Consider the following 24,200-nt stretch of genomic DNA (forward strand, 5'->3'; position numbering starts at 1 on the left):
GTCCTCACAGAGGATTGGCTGCCTGGGGACCTGGCAGAAATATATAGAAATACTATTATTAAGCATAAATACTACATTTAGTAGAAATACTATGTTTTAGCACAAATATTATAAAAAGAAGAAAAACTATAATTTAGCAGAAATACTATATTAAGCACAAATCCTATAAAAAGCAGAAATACTATAATTTAGAACAAATAGTATAAAAAGCAGAAATACTATAATTTAGCAGAAATACTATGTTAGGCACAAATCCTATAAAAAGCAGAAATACTATAATTTAGCAGAAATACTATATTAAGCACAAATCCTATAAAAAGCAGAAATACTATAATTTAGAACAAATAGTATAAAAAGCAGAAATACTATAATTTAGCAGAAATACTATGTTAGGCACAAATCCTATAAAAAGCAGAAATACTATAATTTAGCAGAAATACTATATTAGGCATAAATCCTATGAAAAGCAGTAATACTATGATTTAGCAGAAATACTGTATTTAGCACAAGTACCGAAAAGTACCAGAAATACTATGATTTAGCAGAATAGTAATAACTTATTGAAACACAAATGCACAGAGGGACACACAAACACAGGCTCTAATCCAGTCAACCAGTCTAACTATGTTCAATTTAAATCCTACAATGACATGCTGTCAAATAAGGGCAGGGTCCTCTCTCTCTCACTAAACACACACACACACACACACACACACACACACACAGGGAGAGAGGACTAAGTTTCTAGGTCAGCCTGGGAGCTGCTGAATTTGAATCCACCAATCAGAGAGGCTGTTTACGTTTTCCCGCCAAAACAGGTGCATCTTTTTACACACGCAGCACAGAGACATAGACCTGCTTCTTTCAGTTTATTTCACATAGTGAGGATTCCCCTCAAACAAATGACCATAATTTCCTAACCATAGGGGCTAGAGCGGTCATTCTTACACCGTTTTGTTCAGAAGAGATGGGGGAATCTTCAAGTGTTGACAATTTATCATTAAAATATGAATTTTTAGAGATATATGACATGGATGACTTGTTGACTTAGAAGCCACGAATTCCCCAATATGCAAATTTGAATACCTGGAGCCCACATACATGATTGGCTGGCTGGGAAGCTGTGCAGGCCCTGATTTGTGGATTTGAATTCCTCAGCCCTCAGATATGATTGGCTGGCTTAGAAGCCATGAAGGCCCCAATATGCAAATTTGAATGCCTCAGGACACATATATGATTGGCTGGGAAGCCGTGCAGGCCCTGATTTGAAAATTTGAATTTCTCAGTCCTCACAGAGGATTGGCTGCCTGGGGACCTGGCAGAAATATATAGAAATACTATGATTAAGCATAAATACTACATTTAGTAGAAATACTATGTTTTAGCACAAATAGTATAAAAAGCAGAAATACTATAATTTAGCAGAAATACTATATTAAGCACAAATCCTATAAAAAGCAGAAATACTATATTAGGTACAAATCCTATAAAAAGCAGAAATACTATATTAGGCACAAATAGTATAAAAAGCAGAAATACTATAATTTAGCAGAAATACTATGTTTGGCACAAATCCTATAAAAATAATAAATACTATAATTTAGCAGAAATACTATATTAGGCACAAATCTTATGAAAAGCAGAAATAGTATGATTTAGCAGAAATACTGTATTTAGCACAAGTACCGAAAAGTACCAGAAATACTATGATTTAGCAGAATAGTAATAACTTACAAAATTACAAATATGGAGGCATATTGAAACAGAAATGCACAGAGGGACACACAAACACAGGCTCTAATCCAGTCAACCAGTCTAACTATATTCAATTTAAATCCTACAATGACATGCTGCCAAATAAGGGCAGGGTCCTCTCTCTCCCACTAAACAAACACACACACACACACACACACACACACACACACACACACACAGAGGGAGAGAGCTGCCGAATTTAAATCCACCAATCAGAGTGGCTGTTTACGTTTTCCCGCCAAAACAGGTGCATCTTTTTACACACGCAGCAGCACAGAGAGGCACAGGATTATTGCAGCCTATTTCTCATAGTGAGGACTCCCCTCAAACAAATGACCATAATTTCCTAACCGTAGGGGCTAGAGCGGTCATTCTTACACTGTTTTGTTCAGAAGAGATGGGGGAATCTTCCAGTGTTAACAATTTATCATTAAAATGTGAATTTTTAGAGATATATGACATGGATGACTTGTTGACTTAGAAGCCACGAATTCCCAAATATGCAAATATGAATGCCTGAGACCACATATATGATTGGCTGGCTGGGAAGCCGTGCAGGCCCTGATTTGTGGATTTGAATTCCTCAGCCCTCAGATATGATTGGCTGGCTTAGAAGCCATGAAGGCCCCAATATGCAAATTTGAATGCCTCAGGACACATATATGATTGGCTGGGAAGCCGTGCAGGCCCTGATTTGAAAATTTGAATTTCTCAGTCCTCACAGAGGATTGGCTGCCTGGGGACCTGGCAGAAATATATAGAAATACTATGATTAAGCATAAATACTACATTTAGTAGAAATACTATGTTTTAGCACAAATACTATAAAAAGCAGAAATACTATAATTTAGCAGAAATACTATATTAAGCACAAATCCTATAAAAAGCAGAAATAGGATGATTAAGCATAAACACTACATTTAGTAGAAATACTATGTTTGAGCAAAAATCCTATAAAAAGCAGAAATACTATATTAGGCACAAATCCCATAAAAAGCAGAAATAGTATGATTAAGCATAAATACTACATTTAGTAGAAATACTATGTTTTAGCACAAATAGTATAAAAAGCAGAAATATTGTAATTTAGCAGAAATACTATATTAGGCACAAATCTTATAAAATAGCAGAAATAGTATTATTTAGCACAATAGTAATAAGTTAAACAGAAAAATTGGAAAAGCAAAATGGACAGCTGAAAAAATGCTGAACATGCTGAGGGTCCCTCAAATATACTTGTTAAATGAAAAAATCAGCAAAAAAATGCACAGGGAGAGAGAAGTAAGTTTCTAGGTCAGCCTGGGAGCTGCTGAATTTGAATCCACCAATCAGAGAGCCTGTGTACTTTTTCCCGCCAAAACATGTGCCTCTTTTTACACACGCAGCACAGAGAGGCACAGGATTATTGCAGCCTATTTCTCATAGTGAGGACTTCCCTCAAACAAATGACCATAATTTCCAAACCATAGGGGCTAGAGCGGTCATTCTTACACCGTTTTGTTCAGAAGAGATGGGGGAATCTTCCAGTGTTTACAATTTATCATTAAAATATGAATTATTAAAGATATTTGACTTGTAATGCACCATAACTGAGTAGAGCGAAGCAAAAACTTCCTTGACTTGCCCTCAAACAACGCTTTCTAACTCGAAATCTATTTGGAGTATCGATATCATTCTTTCACCGTAAGAGACAGCAGGCTTTGGTGAACAATCATGGAAATTTTCAGGTCTCTGTGGAAATCCAACAAAAAGTTATGACGAGAGAAAAAAGTGGTTCATTTCCACAGTTTGAAATCTGAAGAAATCTGAGCGAAGGACGAATTTCCTACCCTCAAACAAGTCCAACTCATTTCAGAACGGTAATAGGTGAGAAAGAAATTCTTGAATTGTGAGCGTCAGGGGTGTCTGAAGATATTCGGGGACAAGCCTCATGTCTTAACTTTGCTTCGTTAAGGAGATATGACGATTCGAATATGCCTCTCATTACAGAAATCCAGCGGTGATTTTGAACAAGCTCTCCATTCACTTTATATGGAGAGTTTTCTGACCTTGTGTTAGTCTGAGGAGATTTGCAAAAATTCTATAAATCCCACAACAATGATGGTGACATTTTCTGAAAGCCAGCAAAAATACCTACGTTTTGATGTATAATTTGTGGAAGTTGAGTGAAAATTGAGCAAGTAGCAGGAAGTTGTTCGGACATGAAGTGAAAATTGCAAAACCTTCAGTGACACACTGGAAGCCAAGAGCATAGCAACCATAACAACACATGTATTTTGTGAAAAATCACAATTTTGCAACTCAAAACTTTAAGAGGCATAAAAGTAAAACAGTAGAAGATTTGAAAAAGCTGAATCATACCTGAATAGCCCAATAATTTGTGAACATTTTAAAATTTGAATGGTTGTTCTAGGTGAAAATATGAGGAAGTAGTTAAGTTTCAAAAACAGGCAAAATTTAGCAGAATTGCAGAAGTTTCCCATTCATTTCAATGGGACAAATTAAAGGAAAAAAGCTTAATATTTTAAAAAGTATAATAGTTAAAAATAGCAAAAATCGTAGCAGGAATTAGCAAAAATAGCTGAATAGTTTAAAGTTTGAACGGTGAAAATAGCACAAAAATTGTGGAAGTAGTTAAACGGCGAAAAGTGTACGGAAGCAACTAGAATAATAACTAGAAAAATTTGCATTTCCTGCGAAAATGCAGTGTGGATGCTTTAAAGCTGAAGCTGCATGCAAAAACTAGCTGAAAAAGCTGAAAAGTTGCAGAAATTGTAAAGCTGAAGCTGTCTGCTGAAGATAGTTGAAAATAGCTGAAGAAGCTGTAGAAATCAAAGCCAGTTTTTAAAAAGTTGTTGAAATTTTAATAACTTTGCAGAACAACATCAAGTTAACAAAAATGAAATAACTTAGCAGAAATGCAATAACTTAGAAGAAACATAACAATTCAGCAGAAATGTTGTAATGTACCAGAAGCTACAACTTAGCAGAAATGTAATAATTTAGAATAACATAACTTAGCAGAAATGATATAATTTAGTAGAAAATTAATAACTTGGCAGAAATATTACAACTTATCAGAACTGCTATAATTTTGCAGAAATGTAATTATTAGGAAAAAACTGTAAACAGATAAAAGCTGAAAATGATGACGTAACCTCAAAGTTACTTGTTTAACTGTGAAAAATGACCAGAAACATTAGAAAAGGAAGAAAACCAATTCAATTAAATTTATATAGCGCCAATTCACAACAAAAGTCGCCTTAAGGCGCTTCATAGATACAGAGAAAAACCCAACAATCATATGACCCCCTATGAGCAAGCACTTTGGCGACAGTGGGAAGGAAAAACTCCCTTTTAACAGGAAGAAACCTCCAGCAGAACCAGGCTCAGGGAGGGGCGGCCATCTGCTGCGACCGGTTGGGGTGAGAGAAGGAAGACAGGAATACCAACCAGCAGATAAACTGATGTGAAACAAAACCAAAGTAAAATTGCAGAATTTACACAGTTGGTGAAATGTAAAAATGGCAACAAAAAACCCCCAAACAAACAAACAAAAAAACAAAAACAAACAACATTTAGTTAATAAATGCACAAGATGATTTGATGATAAATATGGTACCAATCTACAAAATACTGTCGAAATGAAGTCCACATTGTGATATATTTCAGGTGTGGAGAGTCACACAGCTAAACAATCGATGTGCATATTTAAAGAATCAAATAAAGAACATTGTTGTGGAATAAATTACAGTGAATAATAATCACTGCCCTGCGTTAGAGAGTGACTTATGATGAGGTATTAATTGGCTTAACTTTACCTCTAACAGCTTTTCACATAGTGCTGTGACCAGGGTGAAATCCATCATAAAGTAACTGTAAACAGTAGAACCATTAGCATGAATGTTATGGTTCTACTCTGATCAAAACTCAAGTCAGCTGTGTGACCTGATATAAAATGATAAAGAGGAACACATATAAATGACCTTTATGAACTTTTCAAAATGACTTTATATGTCTGACCCATTATCTCTATATATTAGAGCAGATGTGGAAAACCACTGTTAGACCTACTCTATACTAACACAAACACAGTCACAAATTCATTGCTAGTGTGACATGTGGTCCTTTTTGCCTTTGACCAATGATATGCTGGTTACTTGGACCAGTTTAGTATTTGCTGTCACAGAGGAATGTTAACCATAAATCCAAAAGACAAAACTGAAAAAATATGTTAATTGCAAACATGTTTTTGCTTAGTAAAAGGATTGAAATTACATGGAAACTGTCACCTTAAAGCCTCATTGTAAATATCATCACAAACAGATGTTTTCCACACGGTTAACAAAGCTCCACCACATCCAATCACTGCATATAAATCTAAAAGAAAACAACAACAAATAAAATGTAATTAACACAAGTGAAGTCTAAGGAGCTTGGAAAGAAAAGCGTCTGGACTTCTTTGAGTTCCTTGAAGACGTTTCACCTCTCATCCGAGAAGCTTCTTCAGTTCTAAGGGTCAATGGTGGAGAGTCCCAGATTTAAACCCAGTGGGAGTTTCTCCCCAAAGAGGGACAAAGAACCTCCTGATGATCCTCTACCTAATCACATGAGCCAAGGTGTGAAAGTGGGTGTGGGTCCCAATCAGCCAGGGTTTTGGGTGAGCTCATTGTGAAACCTGGCCCCACCCTATCATGTGATTTCCTGAGGTCAGGAAATCACCCACGCCCACTCCCAGGATGTGAGTGGATGTTACGGTGTCTGGGGAGGGAACTCAAAACTGGATTATAGATGGCAGACAGTTGGTGTTGTAAACCACCGCCTCTGTTCAAAGATGGTCGCTCACAGTGGACGTAAATGGCTTCTTTCACTCCTCCATCCTCGCTGCACTTTACAGCGTACACCACATTGTTAAGTTTGTGTTTAGGAGTTTTGTCTTTCAGGTGAACCAGTTTCTGTCAAAGTGTGTTGCTGGGTCTAAAGTACACTGGGATGTCGCATTTGGAGAAAACTCTCCTGAGTTTTTCTGATACACCGGCTACATAGGGGATGACAATGTTGTTGTGTCTGTCTTTCTTATCCTCCCTCGCTGGTGTCTGATGTTCTTTTCTGTGAAGCTGGAATGCAGGCACACTGGACAAGCTTGTTCTAAAAAATACAGAAAAAGGAACATTTTATTTGTGTTAAGGCCTAAAAACTACAAATAAGTTATACAATGAACAATATTGAAATACCTTATAGGTGCTGCAGGCCACATAACCAGAATCCAGAGCAATCTCACACTCGCATGATGGTGAGGAAAGACATGAGCTCTGCAGGGAGGTTTGAATGTCTCAGTTGGGACACTGAAGAACTCAGAAGACAGCAATACATGCACAGAGAGACAGAGTAGAAAAAGCATAGATTTGTAATCTATAATGTGAATTAAAACTCAAAAAGTGTCAACAAGTATAATCATTTGAGTGTGGAATTATTTATGCAATAAACAGGATTTTAATTAATTAATTGACTTAAAAACACTGACATTTTTTATCAAAGATAAAGAATCATACCTCTCTCTGCTCTGAGGATCACTGAGCATCTCTGACAGGAAATACAGTTTCCTCAGTAGGAGTCATCATTGATGGTCTCAGAGGTTGTAGTGTGGCAGCATGATGATGGTCTCCAGATCAGGCAGGAGGTCAGGTGATGGGTGTGTCATCTTCTCCATTGAAGACACACTGGTATGGCAGTTCATAACACAGCAGTCTCCTTGTGGCATGTAGTTATCTGTGCAGTCCAGCACTGATGGATCAGGTTTGGCTCAGCAGTTCATGAAGATGGTGTCTGAAAAAATATATCTAACAAAACACGTGCTTATAACACCACCCACCCAGCTCAGCCCCCAAGTGTCTATGTAATGCTGGTATGGGGTGTCGGTTACTAAGTCTAATTAGTGCATCAGAAAGCAGGGGCTACACCTAAAGCCCACACTTTTTGATGTCTTTGTTTATTAGCAGCTTTTTCCAGCTGCTCAGAGAATTCTGACTTGGCCTTTATCCACCCAAACCCAAACCCACCCGGATAAAGGCCAAGTCAAACTCACACACCATACCAGCATTACATAGACACTTGGGGGCTGATCTGGGTGGGTGGTGTTAAACTGTAGTCGGGAACTTTCAGAAAACTATCCATTTACTTCTAAATCAGTTTTTATACATATTCTGTAAGCTGTACTAATGTTTTTCTCTACATAATGTATCATTATAGACATCTCTGGTAGCCTAAAGATAGTTTATAACTTTTGACATTTTTTACCTGTAAAACATGATAAGCAAAAACTCATTCATCACAAAAACTTTTGATTCTACAAAAGCTACTATAATCAAGAAAATATAATTGTCTGTATTTATTCATGTGACCCATATTAAATACCTGCATTTATGTGGGATTTATTTATTTACTATTTCATATTTTCAAGCCCTTGGAGGGGAAGATCTCGTTTGTTGAGCTACATACGTCACAGTAAAAAGATTTAGTCATTTAAAACATGAGAATAAAAGAAATGATGTTGGTTTAATAAATGTTGCAGCACATTTCAGATCAGAGGTGCATGATAGCAGATGTTCTCTGCTCTGCATGAAGTTCAGCAATGATTTGGTGAAATGATTAATAACATTGCAATAAGAAAGGGTCTTCTTACAGACAGAGTAGGGAAGACAATTTTTTCAATGAAAAATATTTTTCATGCTCTACAATCAGTAAACTCTGTAACAAACATGATCTGTAATTGTTTCAAAACTCACCAGACGACTTCATGATTGGCTCGAGGACAGGACACAAAACACAGGGTTGTGGTAACTGTAATATGATCTCAGAACACCTGAATATAGACATTTCTGTGGCTGAGAAATAAAAATGAGGTCAAGCAGGGTGTTCTTGTCTGTAGTGCCAGAAGTGATCAGCTGTGAATACCCTCTCGACTGAAACTGCTCCAGAATCTGTTTTCTTCCACTCTGCAACTGGTTCTCATTAAAATCTCCACACACAATTATTGGGTGACAGTCCATTATTTCAAGTGAATCTAAAAGACTTACCAGGTTTTGCATGAATGGTGTCAAACTGTAGTCAGGGGGTCTGTACACAACAGCAATGAGTGCAGGGAATGGAGCCTGAACCTTCAACACTAAAAACTCAAGATCAGTGACATTATGCAGATACTGTTTTACCTGAACCTGAAAATGATTCCTCAAATACACAACAACTCCCCCACCACTTCTGCTGGCCATGTGAGGAAAGTTTGTGTAGGACACATGTCTGTTGCGTTTGAACATGGTGTAGCCATCCAAATGAAGACTGTCTGCAACAAAGGAGCCTTGAAGGTGAGACTCAGTGAGACACAAAACATCTGCTAAACACATTTCATGATGACTCTTGATGTCACTGATGTGAGATGGCAAACCCTCCGTATTGTGATGGATCAGTGTAAGAGTGTCAAGTCTGCTGGCTGTTTCTCTGACCTGAAGAAGAGGCATCATTTCCTCAACACTGGCTTGTCTCATGGTTTGGAGCGCTGCAGTTACCTCGGGATTGGCGTAAATCTTTTTCTCATCCAAGTCCTGCAAATAGAGTCCACTGAGAGACGTCACCCTGCTGAGAGCAACGTAAGCCATACCTGGTTCAAAAATGTTCTTCATTGAAACTACAGCTGTCTGTGTTGTAAGACCCTGAGTTTTGTGAATTGTGCAAGCGAATGCTAGCTTTACAGGAAACTGTCTGCGTACTGCTCCTTTAAACTTCAGACTCTCCTCTGCTCTCTCAATGTAAACCAGATCATCAGAAGCTGCATTAGCACTGCGGTTGTGTCTCATAGGCTGCCGGTTGTCCATCCTGAGCCCCAGTTTAATTATGTGTCCATCATTTTCAGATCTCACCACCTTTACCAGTATACCAAAAGCACCGTTGACCAAACCGTTTAGTGTGTCCAAGTTTCTGGTCAGCATGACTCGAGCTCCTTCAGCAACATTCAGAGTGTCAGGTAAATCATTTCTCCCACCTGTAAATGGTTTGTCTCTTCGTTCCATTCTGCCTGTACATTTATCCTTCTGGAAATCGTCTGCATTGATGATTATGATGTTTGAATGAAGCTTCTTCAGGGTATCTGTGTTGTGGGATTCCACATTCTTGTTGGTGGCATAAATGTGTAAGACCTCAGTTGGACATTCTTCTGGTGCAGTCACAGCCTGTGACAACAAATCTCTGTCGCACTGAGAAAGCTCATCTGTCTTTTCTTTGACTCTAATCCTGTTCAGCATCTCTGCAAAGGCCACATCATCTTTCTGACGCATGATCTCGGTTAGAGTGATCATCTGAAAATGTTCCTGCCATAGGTCAATCTGTTCTGGATCGTAAACACAGAGAGGTTTAGACTGTCGCACTGGTGGCAGCTGGTAAAAATCTCCAACAGCTAAAACTGACATTCCACCAAAAGGTCTCTGAGTGCCTTTGATTTGTTTCAGTCTTGCATCCACATAAGCAAAAAGGGGTTTTGAAACCATTGAAATCTCATCAATAACAATAATTTCAGCATTCATCAGCTCAGATCTGACTTCATCCAGTTGGTTACCAAGTCCTTGAATGGGTGGTTTCAGACTCCTGGGTAGTTTCAGTAGAGAATGTAATGTAGAGCCATTGATAGAAAAAGCTGCTGTACCGGTAAATGAAGTCAGTAAAACAGTTGGATTTGATATGTCAGCTTCTTCTGCATTAGCAGGCAGTCTGCTCAGGATCTTTGATGCTTCAGAGTGAATACACTTAATCAGATGTGACTTTCCAGTTCCTGCACCACCATTGATATAGAAGAAAAATGGATCTGGGTTCAAACCACAAACTCGCTGAATACACCAGTCTCTTATGGCATAGAACACGCAGGCCTGCTTCTGGTTCAGATTCTGATACATTACACGTACCACGGCTGGATCTACTGCAGGTTGTTCTCTGATGGCTCTGATCTCTGTTACAGCATCAGACTGACGACTGTAGTCGGGGACATTCTCCTGTTCGTTCTCATCATCAGAATGTCTCTCAGGAAGATTCTCATCACATTGCAGCCTCACAACTTCAGATTCAGGAGCAAGATTACACCATTCATCAATCACAACATCCCTATTTTGTTCAAACTCTTCCAGTGCACTCTCAATATCCTCAGAGTTCTTCTCATACTTGTCTTTATTTCTTTTCACAACCCTTTTCACAGACTCACTGTGGTCTGAACATGGAAGTCGTACAAAACCTGAGTTGTAGAAGGACTGATAGGTTTGGAACCCTTGTGGTTTCAGTTCCTGCTCTGATCTGTGTGGAAGGTAAAGTCTCAACAGTCGACCATAATATTGCTCAGGATCTTTTTCCTGTGAACAGTGGTAATATCTGATTATAGCTGGTTTATCATTCTTTCGCCTTTGTACAAATCCAAGCTGGTTTAGAAGAGGAAGCACATCTTTTCCTTCATTTGGACCACTCACCAACCTGCACAAGGCAGCAAAATCAGCCAGTGACATTTCCTCATATTCTGGGGTCTCAGGTCTGCATTTGTATTTATCACTCAAACTTGTCATCCAAATATTACAACTGTCGTGTGTTGTGCTTTCCAGGAAGCTCATGGGCCGACTCATTTTTACTGGGTTATCATCTGTTGGTACAAATACAACACTGCGGGAACATTTTTTCATTTTTAGGCCACAGACTCGAGTCACACACTCCTGTGCGCTGATTTCTCTCTTTTTTGAGTAAGCCTGCATCACAGCTCTCATTTCATCACACTCATTGACGGTGTTCTTATCAGAGTTGTCAATAACTGTCTTCAGGTATTCAGAGAGGCCAGATTCTTTCTTTGTTATATATTTACAGAGGTATTCTATACATGAATAGGCATTCAAAATGAATGAGACATCTAAATTAGAGTTCCAGGCTTCAAGCAGGTCTGGGTTGTAATTGTTGATCCAACACTCATTTGGGTCACGTTTCAGAATCAGAGCTGTTTTCTTGTTTATGTCTTGGAGGCATTGTTCATACTCATTCATTGTCAAGTTGCATCGTGACAGAATCTGCTCTATGGTGAGGGAAGCAGCTTCAGGTTCCTTCAGCAGGTTCAACAAAGGTCTGAGTTTGGCTTTTGCAGCTTCAGTGTCTGAATCCTCATCCTGTCTCACAATCATTGTTCTTGTGGCTGGTGGTTTGGGAAACCCAAATCTACAACCAGAGTTCACACTCTTAAAGCATGTCTTTGTGTGGTTTTTGCTGTGCTTTTGTAGCTCAGTGACTTTTTTGTGCAGTTCAGGTTGTTTTTCTGGATCAGGGAGTTGAGCTGAGATGTATCTGTCAACAAAGTCACAGACAGTTTGGTCGTCATCCACATCTGCTTCTACCTTTTCTCGAATCCACAGCAACATGTGTATATGTGGACTACCTCTGTGCTGGAACTCAACTCTGTAAAAGTAATCAATGATCTCACCAAGGGGCTGTGCAGGAGAAAAAAGCAAATCTCTGAACAAAGCCTCAACACGTTTATCAAACATTCGCATGGTGGTTACTGGATTTGATCTTAGAATTTCACACTTTTCTGACCAGTCCAGGGCTTCAAAATCAACCTCTTCACCTTGCTGTCTCTTTATTGCTTGAATCACTTCAGGCCATCTCATCTCAGCAGCAGAGAAAGTGACAAAGAACTGAGGTGTTCCTATTTGGCGAACCATGCTGAATAGATCTCTGGTAGTTTTCTGCCAGTAAGCTGGAGTTCCTCTGAGTGGCTGCATAAATCTGATTGCATCTTTATTTCTTACCAGCTTCTCTACTTCTGTCTTACTTTGTAACATTCCTGATGTGATTTTGCGTCCATCTTTCGTCATAGTTTTACCTTTCCTTAGCTGTATTGTCATGCTGGAATTAGCCAAGTGTATTTCAGTGACAAACTGTGAGAAAAACAGGTAATTTGTGTCTTTAGCAAATCTTGCATCAATGTTGAAAAGCCTTGACTTGAAGTAAGCACTTGGTGTGAGTTTAAGACGTCTCTTTTCATCCAGTGTATTCTGACCAGTAGGAAACTGCACAGGAAATGCCATGGCTTCCAAATGAGGAGTTCTGAAGAAGCTAACAGGATTGTTTCTTTCTGCAGGAGCCACACAATATGTGTTATCAGTGAAACAGAGAATCTCTTCTGAAATGTCTACAGGCTGCAGACAACTTTCTAGAGCAAAACCTCCATTGTTCAAATCACTTTCTGGTTCATCTGGATTTTGTTCCTCTGGTTGTTCATCACAGGATTGCATATTAATAGCTTGTTCACTTTCAGACTCACTTTCGCACAAAAGGGCATCTTTTTCATAGTTGTCAATTTCCATTAAATCTGCTTCATTATAATCATCACTTGCCATGCTGGCTTCATCACTGCTGTCATCATCAGGTAACGTTGGATCACAAAGCAATGCATCATCTCTGATAATAATATCTGTGTACTGTGGATGAATTTGTTTCAGTTTACGCAGAGCTTGAATGAGTTTAGACCAGGTGACAGTCTGGAACAGCTGATGGCCTTTGTAGCACAGTCGTCTTTTCAGCTTTATCCTCATGATCTGTGATTGGCTTCTGATCCTCGGTAAAGAGTCAACTGTTTGTTGGACCTCAGATGGTACACACACCACATTACCACGTATGAGTCTCTGTCTCCCCTTTGGAAGAGGAATAATCTTAGCAAATGGTATGCATTTGGCAATCAGATGTCTCTCCAGAATGTTGAGATCACAAAGTTCAGCTGGAATATCCTGCAGTTCTAAACCATTAACAGCAGCAAGCCTGGGCATGCATCCACTTTTGAGGGAACTGTGACATGTGTGACAGATATACTCTTTTTTTCTCTCAACAGGAAAGCTGCAGTGATCATGACATGCTTCATCACACACATGAACAAATTTACCAGTTAGGCACTGATGAGCTACAGTCTGGTGTTTTGAGTAATTTTCTCTTTTGCAGATTTTCACCTGATTAGGAAAAGAAGCTTTTAGACAAACAGTACAAACATAAGATGGTGCTGACTTAATGTTTGATCTGAAACGAGATATGGCCTCATTCATTAAAGTGTTCTCTGGATGACACTGTAAACTCTCAGCTGGTCGATGCATCTGGCGATATTTCCGTTTTATATTCATTGCACATCTGATATTATGCATCTGTCTGAAAGAAAAACCGTTCCAATATTTTACTCTCATTCGTTCTCTCATATTGTCCTTGTGTTGTTGCTGAAATTGTTTTTCTTCTCCATACCGCTTTGTCATATAAGATCGTTTTTTCTGTTTAAAATCTTCGCTTTTTTTATATAGGTTATATACATATGACCTCATGTAAGCTTTATGTTTCTCTCTGAATCCAGCACAAGTTCTGTATATTCTTCTTATACGCTCTTTCTGCTTTTCTCTGAATATGGGAGACTCTCTATATGTTCTTGTTACACGTTCCTTCTGCTTTTCTCTGAATATGGGAGACTCTCTATATGTTCTTGTTACACGTTCCTTCTGCTTTTCTCTGAATATGGGAGACTCTCTATATGTTCTTGTTACACGTTCCTTCTGCTTTTCTCTGAATATGGGAGACTCTCTATATGTTCTTGTTACACGTTCCTTCTGCTTTTCTCTGAATATGGGAGACTCTCTATATGTTCTTGTTACACGTTCCTTCTGCTTTTCTCTGAATAGGGGATTGTCTTTATATGTCCTTATGACACATTCTCTTTTTCTCTCTCTAATTTTAGCACTTTCCCTATACATCTTTCTAAAATGTTCTCTCTGTTTCTCCTTATAGGTAGCATTTAATTTATACAATTCATTTTTGTACATGCTCTTTTTCTGTCTGTGATCAGGATCATTACACTTCTTAGTTGAGTTTTTTTTCTTTGTCTTGAAGCTTTCATCAAACCTGTACATCTGCCTTTCTTTCGTCTTCTGATTTTCCTTTCTCTGTGGTAGCTTTTGTTGGGTCAATAATCTTCTCCTCATTTTTTGCCTTTCATGTTTACTATATTTCAGCAGTTTATCTGAGAGTTCCTCTGTTATCTTAGTTGAACTGGAGGCACTGTTTGAATCATTCTGAGGAACAGAATCTGATGTTACCTGAGTGTCTCTTACAGAAGATGCAGAGGTTTCTATTTCTAAATAATCAGAAGGACGATTGTTCAGCTCAGCAGCTGGCTCATTTGAATAATCCACTCTGGATGACATCACTTCAGTAGCTAAAGTGTCGGCCACAGTGTTCTGTGTCTGCTCAGTGGACTTTGGAGTTTCAAATTCAGGTTCATTTAAAGCTGGTGCTGGAACAGTTGTAGCTGTTTGTCTGTTTTCATCAGCATCTCTTTGGTCAGCAGCGTTTTCACTGTGAAACTCGATGGGCTGTAGCTCATAAGTGCAGCTTGGTGCGATGCTGAACATTCTGTACAAACGTTTGATCCTGTCAATCATGTCATTAAGACGTGTGAACTTCAACATAACTGCAGTTCCACCACTTGCACTTAGCGACAATGGCATACCAGTAGACTTACGTGGGTGAGGGTCAAAATATGCATATTCACCTGAAGTCAGCCTGCTAACAGCGATGACTGTTCCTCCCATGACTAGCAAAGCGTAGCGAACGTCTGAAGCCAAACACTGTAGTCCCTGTTCAAGGCTCGGAAAGTGATCTGTACCATCAAATGTGCCGTAATGAGCAAACTGAGACATGTCGACTTGATACTCGTGTCTGCGGCTGGTAACAACTGAAGGAAGTTCATCGCAGGCTAGAAACACACTGTTCACAAACCTCAATCTGGCATCTGAATAGACTGCATGGCCTTTGTCCAACACACGGTTTAGATCTGCTCTGGTAATAAATTCATCCTCGTGTAAGAATGACAGGAAAACCAAGCTGTTAGCCATGCATTGCTGATTCCGGTACTTTCCATACCTAGGAGCGGCCTGGCTTCGGGAAGCACAGACGCTACTCACTCGTGGACTTTCACTGTTTGTAACCTGTACATGAGACTGTCCTGGAGCTTGTCCATCATGCTGTGTTTGTACAGTTAGCTGGGGTTTAGTCTGGATTACCTGCATAACTTCAGGCTCTGGGACAGACACTGAGGGAACACTTCTTTTTACCACATCTGCATAAGACACTGTGGCTGTCTGAACACTGCTCTGCACTTCTGTGCTGGGAAAAGCTGAAACACAAACCTTTACCTGCTCACTGCTCTGAGAAACATTCACCTGTTCTTTCTGCTTTTGCCATCTAAGCTTCAAGGACTGCGACCTTTGACTTTTTCTTGGCATTTTGCTGAAGTACAATCTGGAACTTATATGTGGTTATACACAAATATAAACAAAACTGAACCTTGAAACAGAAAAACTTATAACTCCTCAAGTTACTGTTAAATCTGAGAAATGTACTATTATACTATAAAATGTTTTTATGAATATATGAATAGATGTTAAAAAGCTGATTTGTACTCCAAACTCAAAATAAAGGAAATTCAAAGTTCTCTGGAAACAATTTGGTCCGTTTTATTGTACCTCTTTTAGAAACGGGGTTTCTTCAGCTGGATGTTCTGCAGCAGTCAGGAAACAGGAAGTCTGGGTCCTCAGGCACTTCTCGATGACAATACTGACTGAATACTTACACTGAGTGACAAAATGGGTTAGTCCTTAAATAATAATACTATAAACTTGCAGTCAAATGTTATAGCCAATGAAACAGACTAACAGACTGGATCTGATTTATTATTTATCTGAATGTATGTATTACAAAATAACCAGATTATCTTATTACAAATAAACTTATAAAAAGGTGATATTTTATACAATTGATCAAAGTAAGCCAAACTAGCAGTCCAAACTAAAGTCTAATGCAAAATTAAAATGACAAATGTAGGGCTGTGTAAGTAGTTTCTACTATAAGTTCTACTGTACTGTAATTCTACTACTGTATATTCAACTTGTAATTTAAAGCAAAATGACTGAATGTGAGAGAGCTTAATGACAGGAAAGAAAGAGCAGTGAGAGCAGAGATCTCTCAGAATTCTGTAACAGATAGATCAAGTTCTGGTAACTTGGATTTCTGAAAATTGGATTCTGAAAGGATTCTCAAAACTTGGATTCTCAAATTAGATAGAGCAGTAGAGATAGAGGGATACAAGATGGAATGGCTTTCAAATTAGATAGAGCGGTAGGGATAGAGGGATACAAGATAGAATGGCTTTCAAATTAGATAGAGCAGTAGGGATAGAGGGATACAAGATAGAATGGCTTTCAAATTAGATAGAGCAGTAGGGATAGAGGGATACAAGATAGAATGGCTTTCAAATTAGATAGAGCAGTAGGGATAGAGGGATACAAGATAGAATGGCTTTCAAATTAGATAGAGCAGTAGGGATAGAGGGATACAAGATAGAATGGCTTTCAAATTAGATAGAGTTGGGAGAGTGATAGGATAGACAGAATTGCTTATAATGATAGAGAGAGAGAGAGGATCTTCTGCAGCAGGTCACCTGTAAGACACAAAAGGCATGGAATTAGTCATATTTCCAACATGCTTGGATTTACCATATTCTTCAGACTATATGGCACACCTAAAATCCTGTCATTATCTCAAAAACATACAATGTGCCTAGCGTATCGATTCTGGTTATGCTTACTGACCTCAAACGGGATTTCTGTGGTACACAGCGCTCAAAATTCTGTCAAATATTTTAGTAAGACTTCGTAAGCTACAAAGCTGCGCTGCTTGATGTATTGTCAGAGCATTATGGCTACCATAGTCAGGACCCTCGCAGAGTAATTCGTACGGTGCTTCAACATAACATTATGGTGTGTGTACAAGGACCTGGCACGTGCTAAGAGACATGCTTAAGAAGCAGATTTCAAACTGATCAACCCATGAAGAGTTTGATGGATTTGTGGATGAGGAATGAACTGAAAAAGTGAGTGTATTGTTCTGTATTTTATGTGTTACAACTGAACAGTGTTGAGAGTTGTTTGTGAATGACTTGAATAAAGTTTGACTTATCTGACTGTTTGTTTGGCTTAATCTGCCTTAAAAACAGGCTTGTTTATTGACATTATGCCTTATAATCTCAAAAATACAATACATGTAGGGCTTTAAATACTAAAGACTTCTACAGTAAATTATTGGACTGAACAGAATGACAATGTTTAACAAATGATGGTGGAACTGTTATAAGGACATTTTTACATTCTATTAAAACAATAAACTAAGTCTATAAACTCAAACTAAGACGTGCTGCTACAGTAACTTACTGTAAATATTAAATGGTCCAACAAAACCAACACACTGAGGTTACAGCACAGTTTCAGGTCACTCTGTATGAATTTTGGCAAAATGAGAAATTTGGAGACAGCTAGTTTCTACATATTTCAGTCACATTTGGGGCATGTTTGATGCACAGCAATAAGCACTACACTAAATCTATAATAAACTTATCATAGCTGATATAAAGGCCTAATTAGCAAAATTTAGTATGATGATCATTTCTTTGTAGATCATTTCATGATAAAAAGAACAGAAGTGAGTGCTGTATCTGAGCTGTTGCATGTAAGATCTTTGCTGGACATTCCCACATTTCTTAAACAAACAAACAAACATGACTTTCAGACAGTTCATCTTTTGTAAATTAGGCCAGGATTATTTTCAAAAAACAGCCTTGATAAAAATATCAGGCCACTATAAAATGTCTTATGTTTATGTTTTCATCCCACCTATACTTTGCAAGTCATTATGACAAATTACAAAAAGCAGTTTTTAGGCAGTGATTTAAGGGAAGAAGCTTTTGAAATCCACAATGCCCTACCACCAGTGGTCTCAAACTCTGGTCCTTAAGGCCTGGTGTCCAGAAACTTTTCTATGTGTCCCTGTTGCAACACACCTGAATAACATTAGTAGGTCATTAGCAAAACTCTACAGAACCTGACTGCATGCTGAGGTGGTAATTCAGGAATTTGATTCATGTTATAGCAGCTCATGAGTGAATGAACATGATGCAATGAAAGTACTTTTAGAAGTACATTTTTCCAAACACTTAAATTACTTACATTTGAGTAGTCTTAGGGGATGCCACTTCAGCACACAGTCAAATTCTATACTCTCACTAATGACCTACAAATGTTATTCAGGTGTTTTGTAACAGGGACACGTGGAAAAGCTTCAGGACACCGGCACTTGAAGAGTGGAGTTTGAGACCCCTGTCCTATGTGAATATTTAATTGTCCCTAAACTGCTAGTCGTGAGCTGCTCTAATGTGAAACAAACACATATAGTTCTGTAAAGGTTTACAAAGAGACTACTAAGGATCTGGAGACCTCAGAAAACAGAAACCCTCCCAGATGTTGTAGCTGAACATGCAAAAACAAGTTGCCTAATAATATCTCGATGATAACCAAGAGCTGTGCTGACTAACTGCACTAAACTGAATCATCTATAGTGAGAGAAAAACACCAGCATTAAAGTCAAACATGGTGCTGTTACTGTGATGTCCCAGAGTTCCTTTACTACTTCAGGACCTACATCAACTCATCAGGTCCTGGGCTTAAGTTTAATCACACTTAGGATCTGAAGCACACAAGCAAGTCCAATTGAATGAATGAAACAAAACACATGGTGTAAACTAATCAGTCTGGACTTTAATGAAATTAAGATTCTTGGCATGACTTGAAAACCCTATATTGGGCCTTAATTAAGACTTTTTTCTTTTCTTTTTTTGCCTGTCCTGTTTGGATCTAATTATGACAATTCTGAAATTATAGTGGACCAAAATCAACCAGTGATGTAAACCAGTCATTACCAGTTACTGTAAATGCTTGATGGTAATTGTTGCTATCAGGGCATCCACAGCTGGGTATTAGAGACCAACATGTTTTTACATTAGACCAGGTTGTTCTGGTTCAAAAATGAAATCATCACTTTAAAACTGCTTTTTGTATTTATCCAGGTCATCCTTGTTAGATGATTTGAAACATGTGAAAAAAGCATAAACAAAATAAATCTGCAAGGAAGAAAGACCTTTCTCAGCACTGTACCGCAGACAAAACCTTTACTTACCAGACTTGCGACGATCAGATCAGTATCCTAGAGAAAGGAAACAACACATCAGATCACTGTTTAATGACTTACACTGTTGAACCTCTTCGCACACAATCCAATTTACTGTGACATGAAATAACTAGTAAAATCCTCAATTTCTTCAAGCCTTTATGAACTCACTGTAGTCTAAAGAGGACAAACTTCAGTTACAGAGTCTCACATGGTGATAACATGTGTAATAAAGGCATGCATACTACAGAAGTGCAAAAAAGAGGCACCAATATTTGTTGGTACAGATTATGGCTTTTTAGCTCCATCATTTTCTATCACAAGACAGTGCTTAATAAAGTGTGAAAAAACCACAACTGTTAGAATCAACGGAAAACCTCATTAGGTTTTAGTTCTGATCTGAATATGTAAATCCTAAAATACATGTAAATTCTGACATGTTATAGTAACAACAGTGGCACACCATTTTTGCAATTACAAAAATTATAATAAAGAGTCCTTCCATTGTACCTGTTGGCAGGAATCTTTTTGTATTTTTCAATATTTCCCTTTTATATAAAATTTTAAACACATTGTATCAAGCAAATTATTAAGAAACTGATTTAAACTTATTGTATATAAATTACACACAGGCTTTAACATACACAACATTGCCTACTCACAACTCTGGTCCTCTGAGTTTTTTATTATTGCTTAAATGTTTAACCTACCACTTCTGTTCACTCAGGCAAAAATACTTCTATAGTGGTCTGACTTTAATGTAATACATAAGCAGAATATGAGTGAAGATATAAATCAACAACTGTGGTGCTCTGCTACGTAAATCCACAAACAAACGGAGAACACAAACAACTGTATAAAAACAGTTGTTTGTGTTCAAACATAAAAATCAGACACAAATGGCCTGTTAAACTTCAGGGACAGTCAGAGGTCATGTGTGGGGCCTTTGCTGCTACAAGGTATAAATTCTGACCATTTGATTTTGCCCATAAATAAATGGTAATGTCACAAAAACCAAACTACGTTAGGTAAGTTGCTAAACATGTTACACAGTGACAATGTCATATTACTGCAGTTACAATTGCTGCTTACTTACCAGCAAACGCAAAACCAAAGTTCTGTTTCACTCTGTAACAAAAGAACAAAAATACAGAATCAGACAACTAAAATCAGCATCAGAGTCAATACTGCATCACAATCTGTAGTGAAAAAAAAAATCTGTTAAATTCTTTGTTTACAACAGCTTTACTATAAACACCCCATCTTCTCTTTCTGCACCTTATTAAAGATTTCTGTCTTTATTAAGGTGATGTGTCGTTTTATCGATCTGCAATAAGCCACAGAAATTCCTCATTAACGTAAAGCTCTAATACTTTGGTGCTATTACATAACACATCAGATACCACAAGCAAGGATTTGCTCGCACTGCACACTTGATCAAATGATAACATCACAGTTTCAAAGCATGCAACAATCACAAATAATACTTGATACTATAAATGCTTGATGGTAGTTCTTCGTATCAGGGCTTCCACAGCTGGGTATTAGAGACCAGCATGTTCTCACATTAGAACAGATAGCTCTGGTTTGGTTTTCTCTGCTTCATACGTGAAATCATCACTTTAAAATGCTTTTTTGTATTTATTCATATCATCCCTGTTAGATGATTTGAAACATGTGACAAAAAAGCATGAACAAAATAAATCTGCAAGGAAGAAAGACTTTTCCCAGCACTGTACCTCAGACAAAATGAACTCACTTTAGTCTAAAGAGGGCAACATTTAATTGCAGAGTCTCAAATGGCCTTAACATGTGTAATAAAAACAATAATTACTACAGAAATGCTTTGATAAGCCTTTAAAATTAAAATTAGACATAAATGGCCTATTAAACTTCAGGGACATTTTTAGGGACACTCAGAGATCTAGTGGGGGGGGGGGGGGGGGGGGCTTTACTTCTTATAAATCCTAAATGTGTTTTTGCCCATGAGCAAATGGCAAGATATCACAGAAAGCCAAACTATTGTATATAAATTGCTAAACATGTTACACAATCCCAATTTCATATTGCTTCAGTTACAATCACTGTTTACTTACCAGCGAAGGCAAAACCAAGCTTCTAGTTCACTCTGTGTAACAAAAGACAAAGAGCAAAAATACAGGATCAGAAAACTCAAATCAGCATCAATACTGCATCACTCTCTGTTGTCAAAAAGATTCACTAAACTTCTTTGTTTACTACAGCTGGAATACAAACAACAACTCTCCTCTGTTTTCTTTGGTCTACCTCTCATTTAAGATTGCAATAACACTCATACATGAAAAACTGCACGGTGTATATTTTTAAGGCTTTAATATTTGAGGTGGTCTGCATTCAAATTCTACTTCCTAAAATATTACCAACTGCACATAGTATCATTAAATATGCTGTTATTTTAAAATAAATATCTATATACCATATTAATAATAATAATATACTGACATATTTTATTAATGTGAAGGTGGGCTGTTGTTTATTTCATTAATTTTCCACAAAGTGAGAATTTAAACTGTGCTGCAGATTTAGGTTGGCACAAACAAGCCTTGTTAAACAGTTCTTAAAAATTAAAGTCTACAAATTAGGAGTTCTTATTATTCTTGGGCTATGTCCACATGTACACAGGTACTTTTGAAAATGGACATTTTTCTATCCGTTTGCACCTTTCGTCCACACTTAAACGGCGTTTTCGGTCACTGAAAAACTAAAAACGCTTGCCAGGATATTTTTGAAAACTCCGTTTTTGCATTTATGTGTGGACAGGGACACGGAGAAAACGCAGCGCCTTTTTTGCCGTCACACTGTGCGCCACGTTATTGTTTCAGTGAAATGCATTTCTACAATACGGTTACTGTTAATTGTTCTCTCTGCAGTGTTTAAATGCTTACATATACACACACAGTTACTGTCCCCCCACACATATGACCCTGTTCTGCTTTTATGCCCCATCTTTGTTTGCCATTTCCCACCGAGGCTTCTAGACTTCTGATTGGCCAACATTTCTACACGGTTAGGAATATATCGCCACCTGCTGCTTTGGTATGTTCCTAGCAGAGTTTTCCTTCATTTCTGCATTCATGTGTGGACGGGATTGTTTTTTAAAATGAAAACGTAAAGTCTCAGTTTTCAAAAATACCCGTGTATGTGGGGACATAGCCTATGTTTAATCCTCAGTTTCTCCCCCCCTCCTTTCTCTTAATTAATCCACAAGACCTGCACACACGCGACTCTTTTTCTCCCGTGTTCGGTCAGAGGCGGTAAAATGGCTCCTTTGATCTTGCCGACAGCTGACACTGAATCTAAGATGGCGGTTCGTTAAAAACTTTACAGCATAAAGAATGAGGCTGTTTTAACCAACTGATTTGTGAAGAGAACTAACTGCACCTTATGTAACAGACTGACAAACACGAACACACCAAATGTAATTAATAAAACAACACAATAACCGTGGTTTACCGTCAAATCTTCATTTCACACTGGGCTCATAAGAACGCTAGTCGTTAGCATTGGGTTGTTAGCTTTAGCTCATCAAACACTGCTTTTACATACAAAAATGACAACTTTTCACTAAAAAGCAACCATTGTGTTACTTTAACATGAGTTATACCTCGGCTGGCTTTATAAATCACTAACAAGAACTTGTTACATCGCGCAAACAGAGTATAGACATTTAGAAGAGGAGAGGACAAGCAGAGGAGCAGCACTCACCCAGAGCGGACTCAACGAAGTGTGCAGAAAGGCAGATGTCCGGCAGTCAGGTAAAAGATGAGGCGTTCACGGGTCATAGGAAATTCCAGTATTACACACAATGGGCATTGTAAACATAAAAAATGTAGGTGATTTTTAAATATTTTATACAATATCTATTTGCTAAAAACTAGCAGAACTTTAATTCTATAAGTTAAATAAATATTATTAGAAGGCTCTTCTCCTGAACACCCACACCAAATAGCTGGTGATAGAGTTCACCAGACCTAAAAAAACAAACAAAAAAGACAACCAGTCCAGGACAGTCTGCAAAGATGTTTTAAAGACAATACATATATATATATATATATATATATATATATATATATATATATATATATATATATATAAACCTTATCCAGTAAGGATTCCCCTCAAACAAATGACCATAATTTCCTAACCGTAAGGGCTTGAACGGTCATTCTTAATTCTTACACCGTTTTGTTCAGAAGAGAAGAAATGTATAGAAATAGTATGATTAAGCATAAATACTACATTTAGCAGAAATACTATATTAAGCAGAAATCCTATAAAAAGCAGAAATAGTAAATTAAGCACAAATCTTA

At 37.9% G+C, this 24,200-nt stretch overlaps 1 protein-coding gene across 3 annotated transcripts; it reads right to left on the minus strand.

Moving 5' to 3' along the window:
- Nucleotides 1-4,579: 4,579 nt before the first annotated feature.
- LOC147313649 (uncharacterized) lies at nt 4,580-16,292 on the minus strand. Of its 3 annotated transcripts, none has more exons than XM_086263336.1 (3): nt 7,308-16,292; nt 6,990-7,100; nt 4,580-6,903 (listed from the first exon to the last, which is right to left on the minus strand). In XM_086263336.1, the coding sequence occupies exon 1, from the start codon at nt 16,077-16,079 to the stop codon at nt 8,550-8,552; it is 7,530 nt and encodes a 2,509-aa protein (XP_086119462.1). In that variant the 5' UTR covers nt 16,080-16,292; the 3' UTR covers nt 4,580-6,903; nt 6,990-7,100; nt 7,308-8,549. The 3 variants fall into 3 exon arrangements, with proteins under 3 accessions (XP_086119462.1, XP_086119465.1, XP_086119464.1); XM_086263339.1 differs by having other exon boundaries at nt 6,990-7,108; XM_086263338.1 differs by having other exon boundaries at nt 6,990-7,167.
- Between the last annotated feature and the right edge of the window lie 7,908 nt (nt 16,293-24,200).

Source organism: Aulonocara sp. 'chitande type north' Nkhata Bay, linkage group LG15 (assembly GCF_057382095.1).
Source record: "Aulonocara sp. 'chitande type north' Nkhata Bay isolate Kocher_YH1m ecotype deep benthic linkage group LG15, A_spYH_male_GT1.1, whole genome shotgun sequence".
Classification (NCBI taxonomy): Eukaryota; Metazoa; Chordata; class Actinopteri; order Cichliformes; family Cichlidae; genus Aulonocara; species Aulonocara sp. 'chitande type north' Nkhata Bay.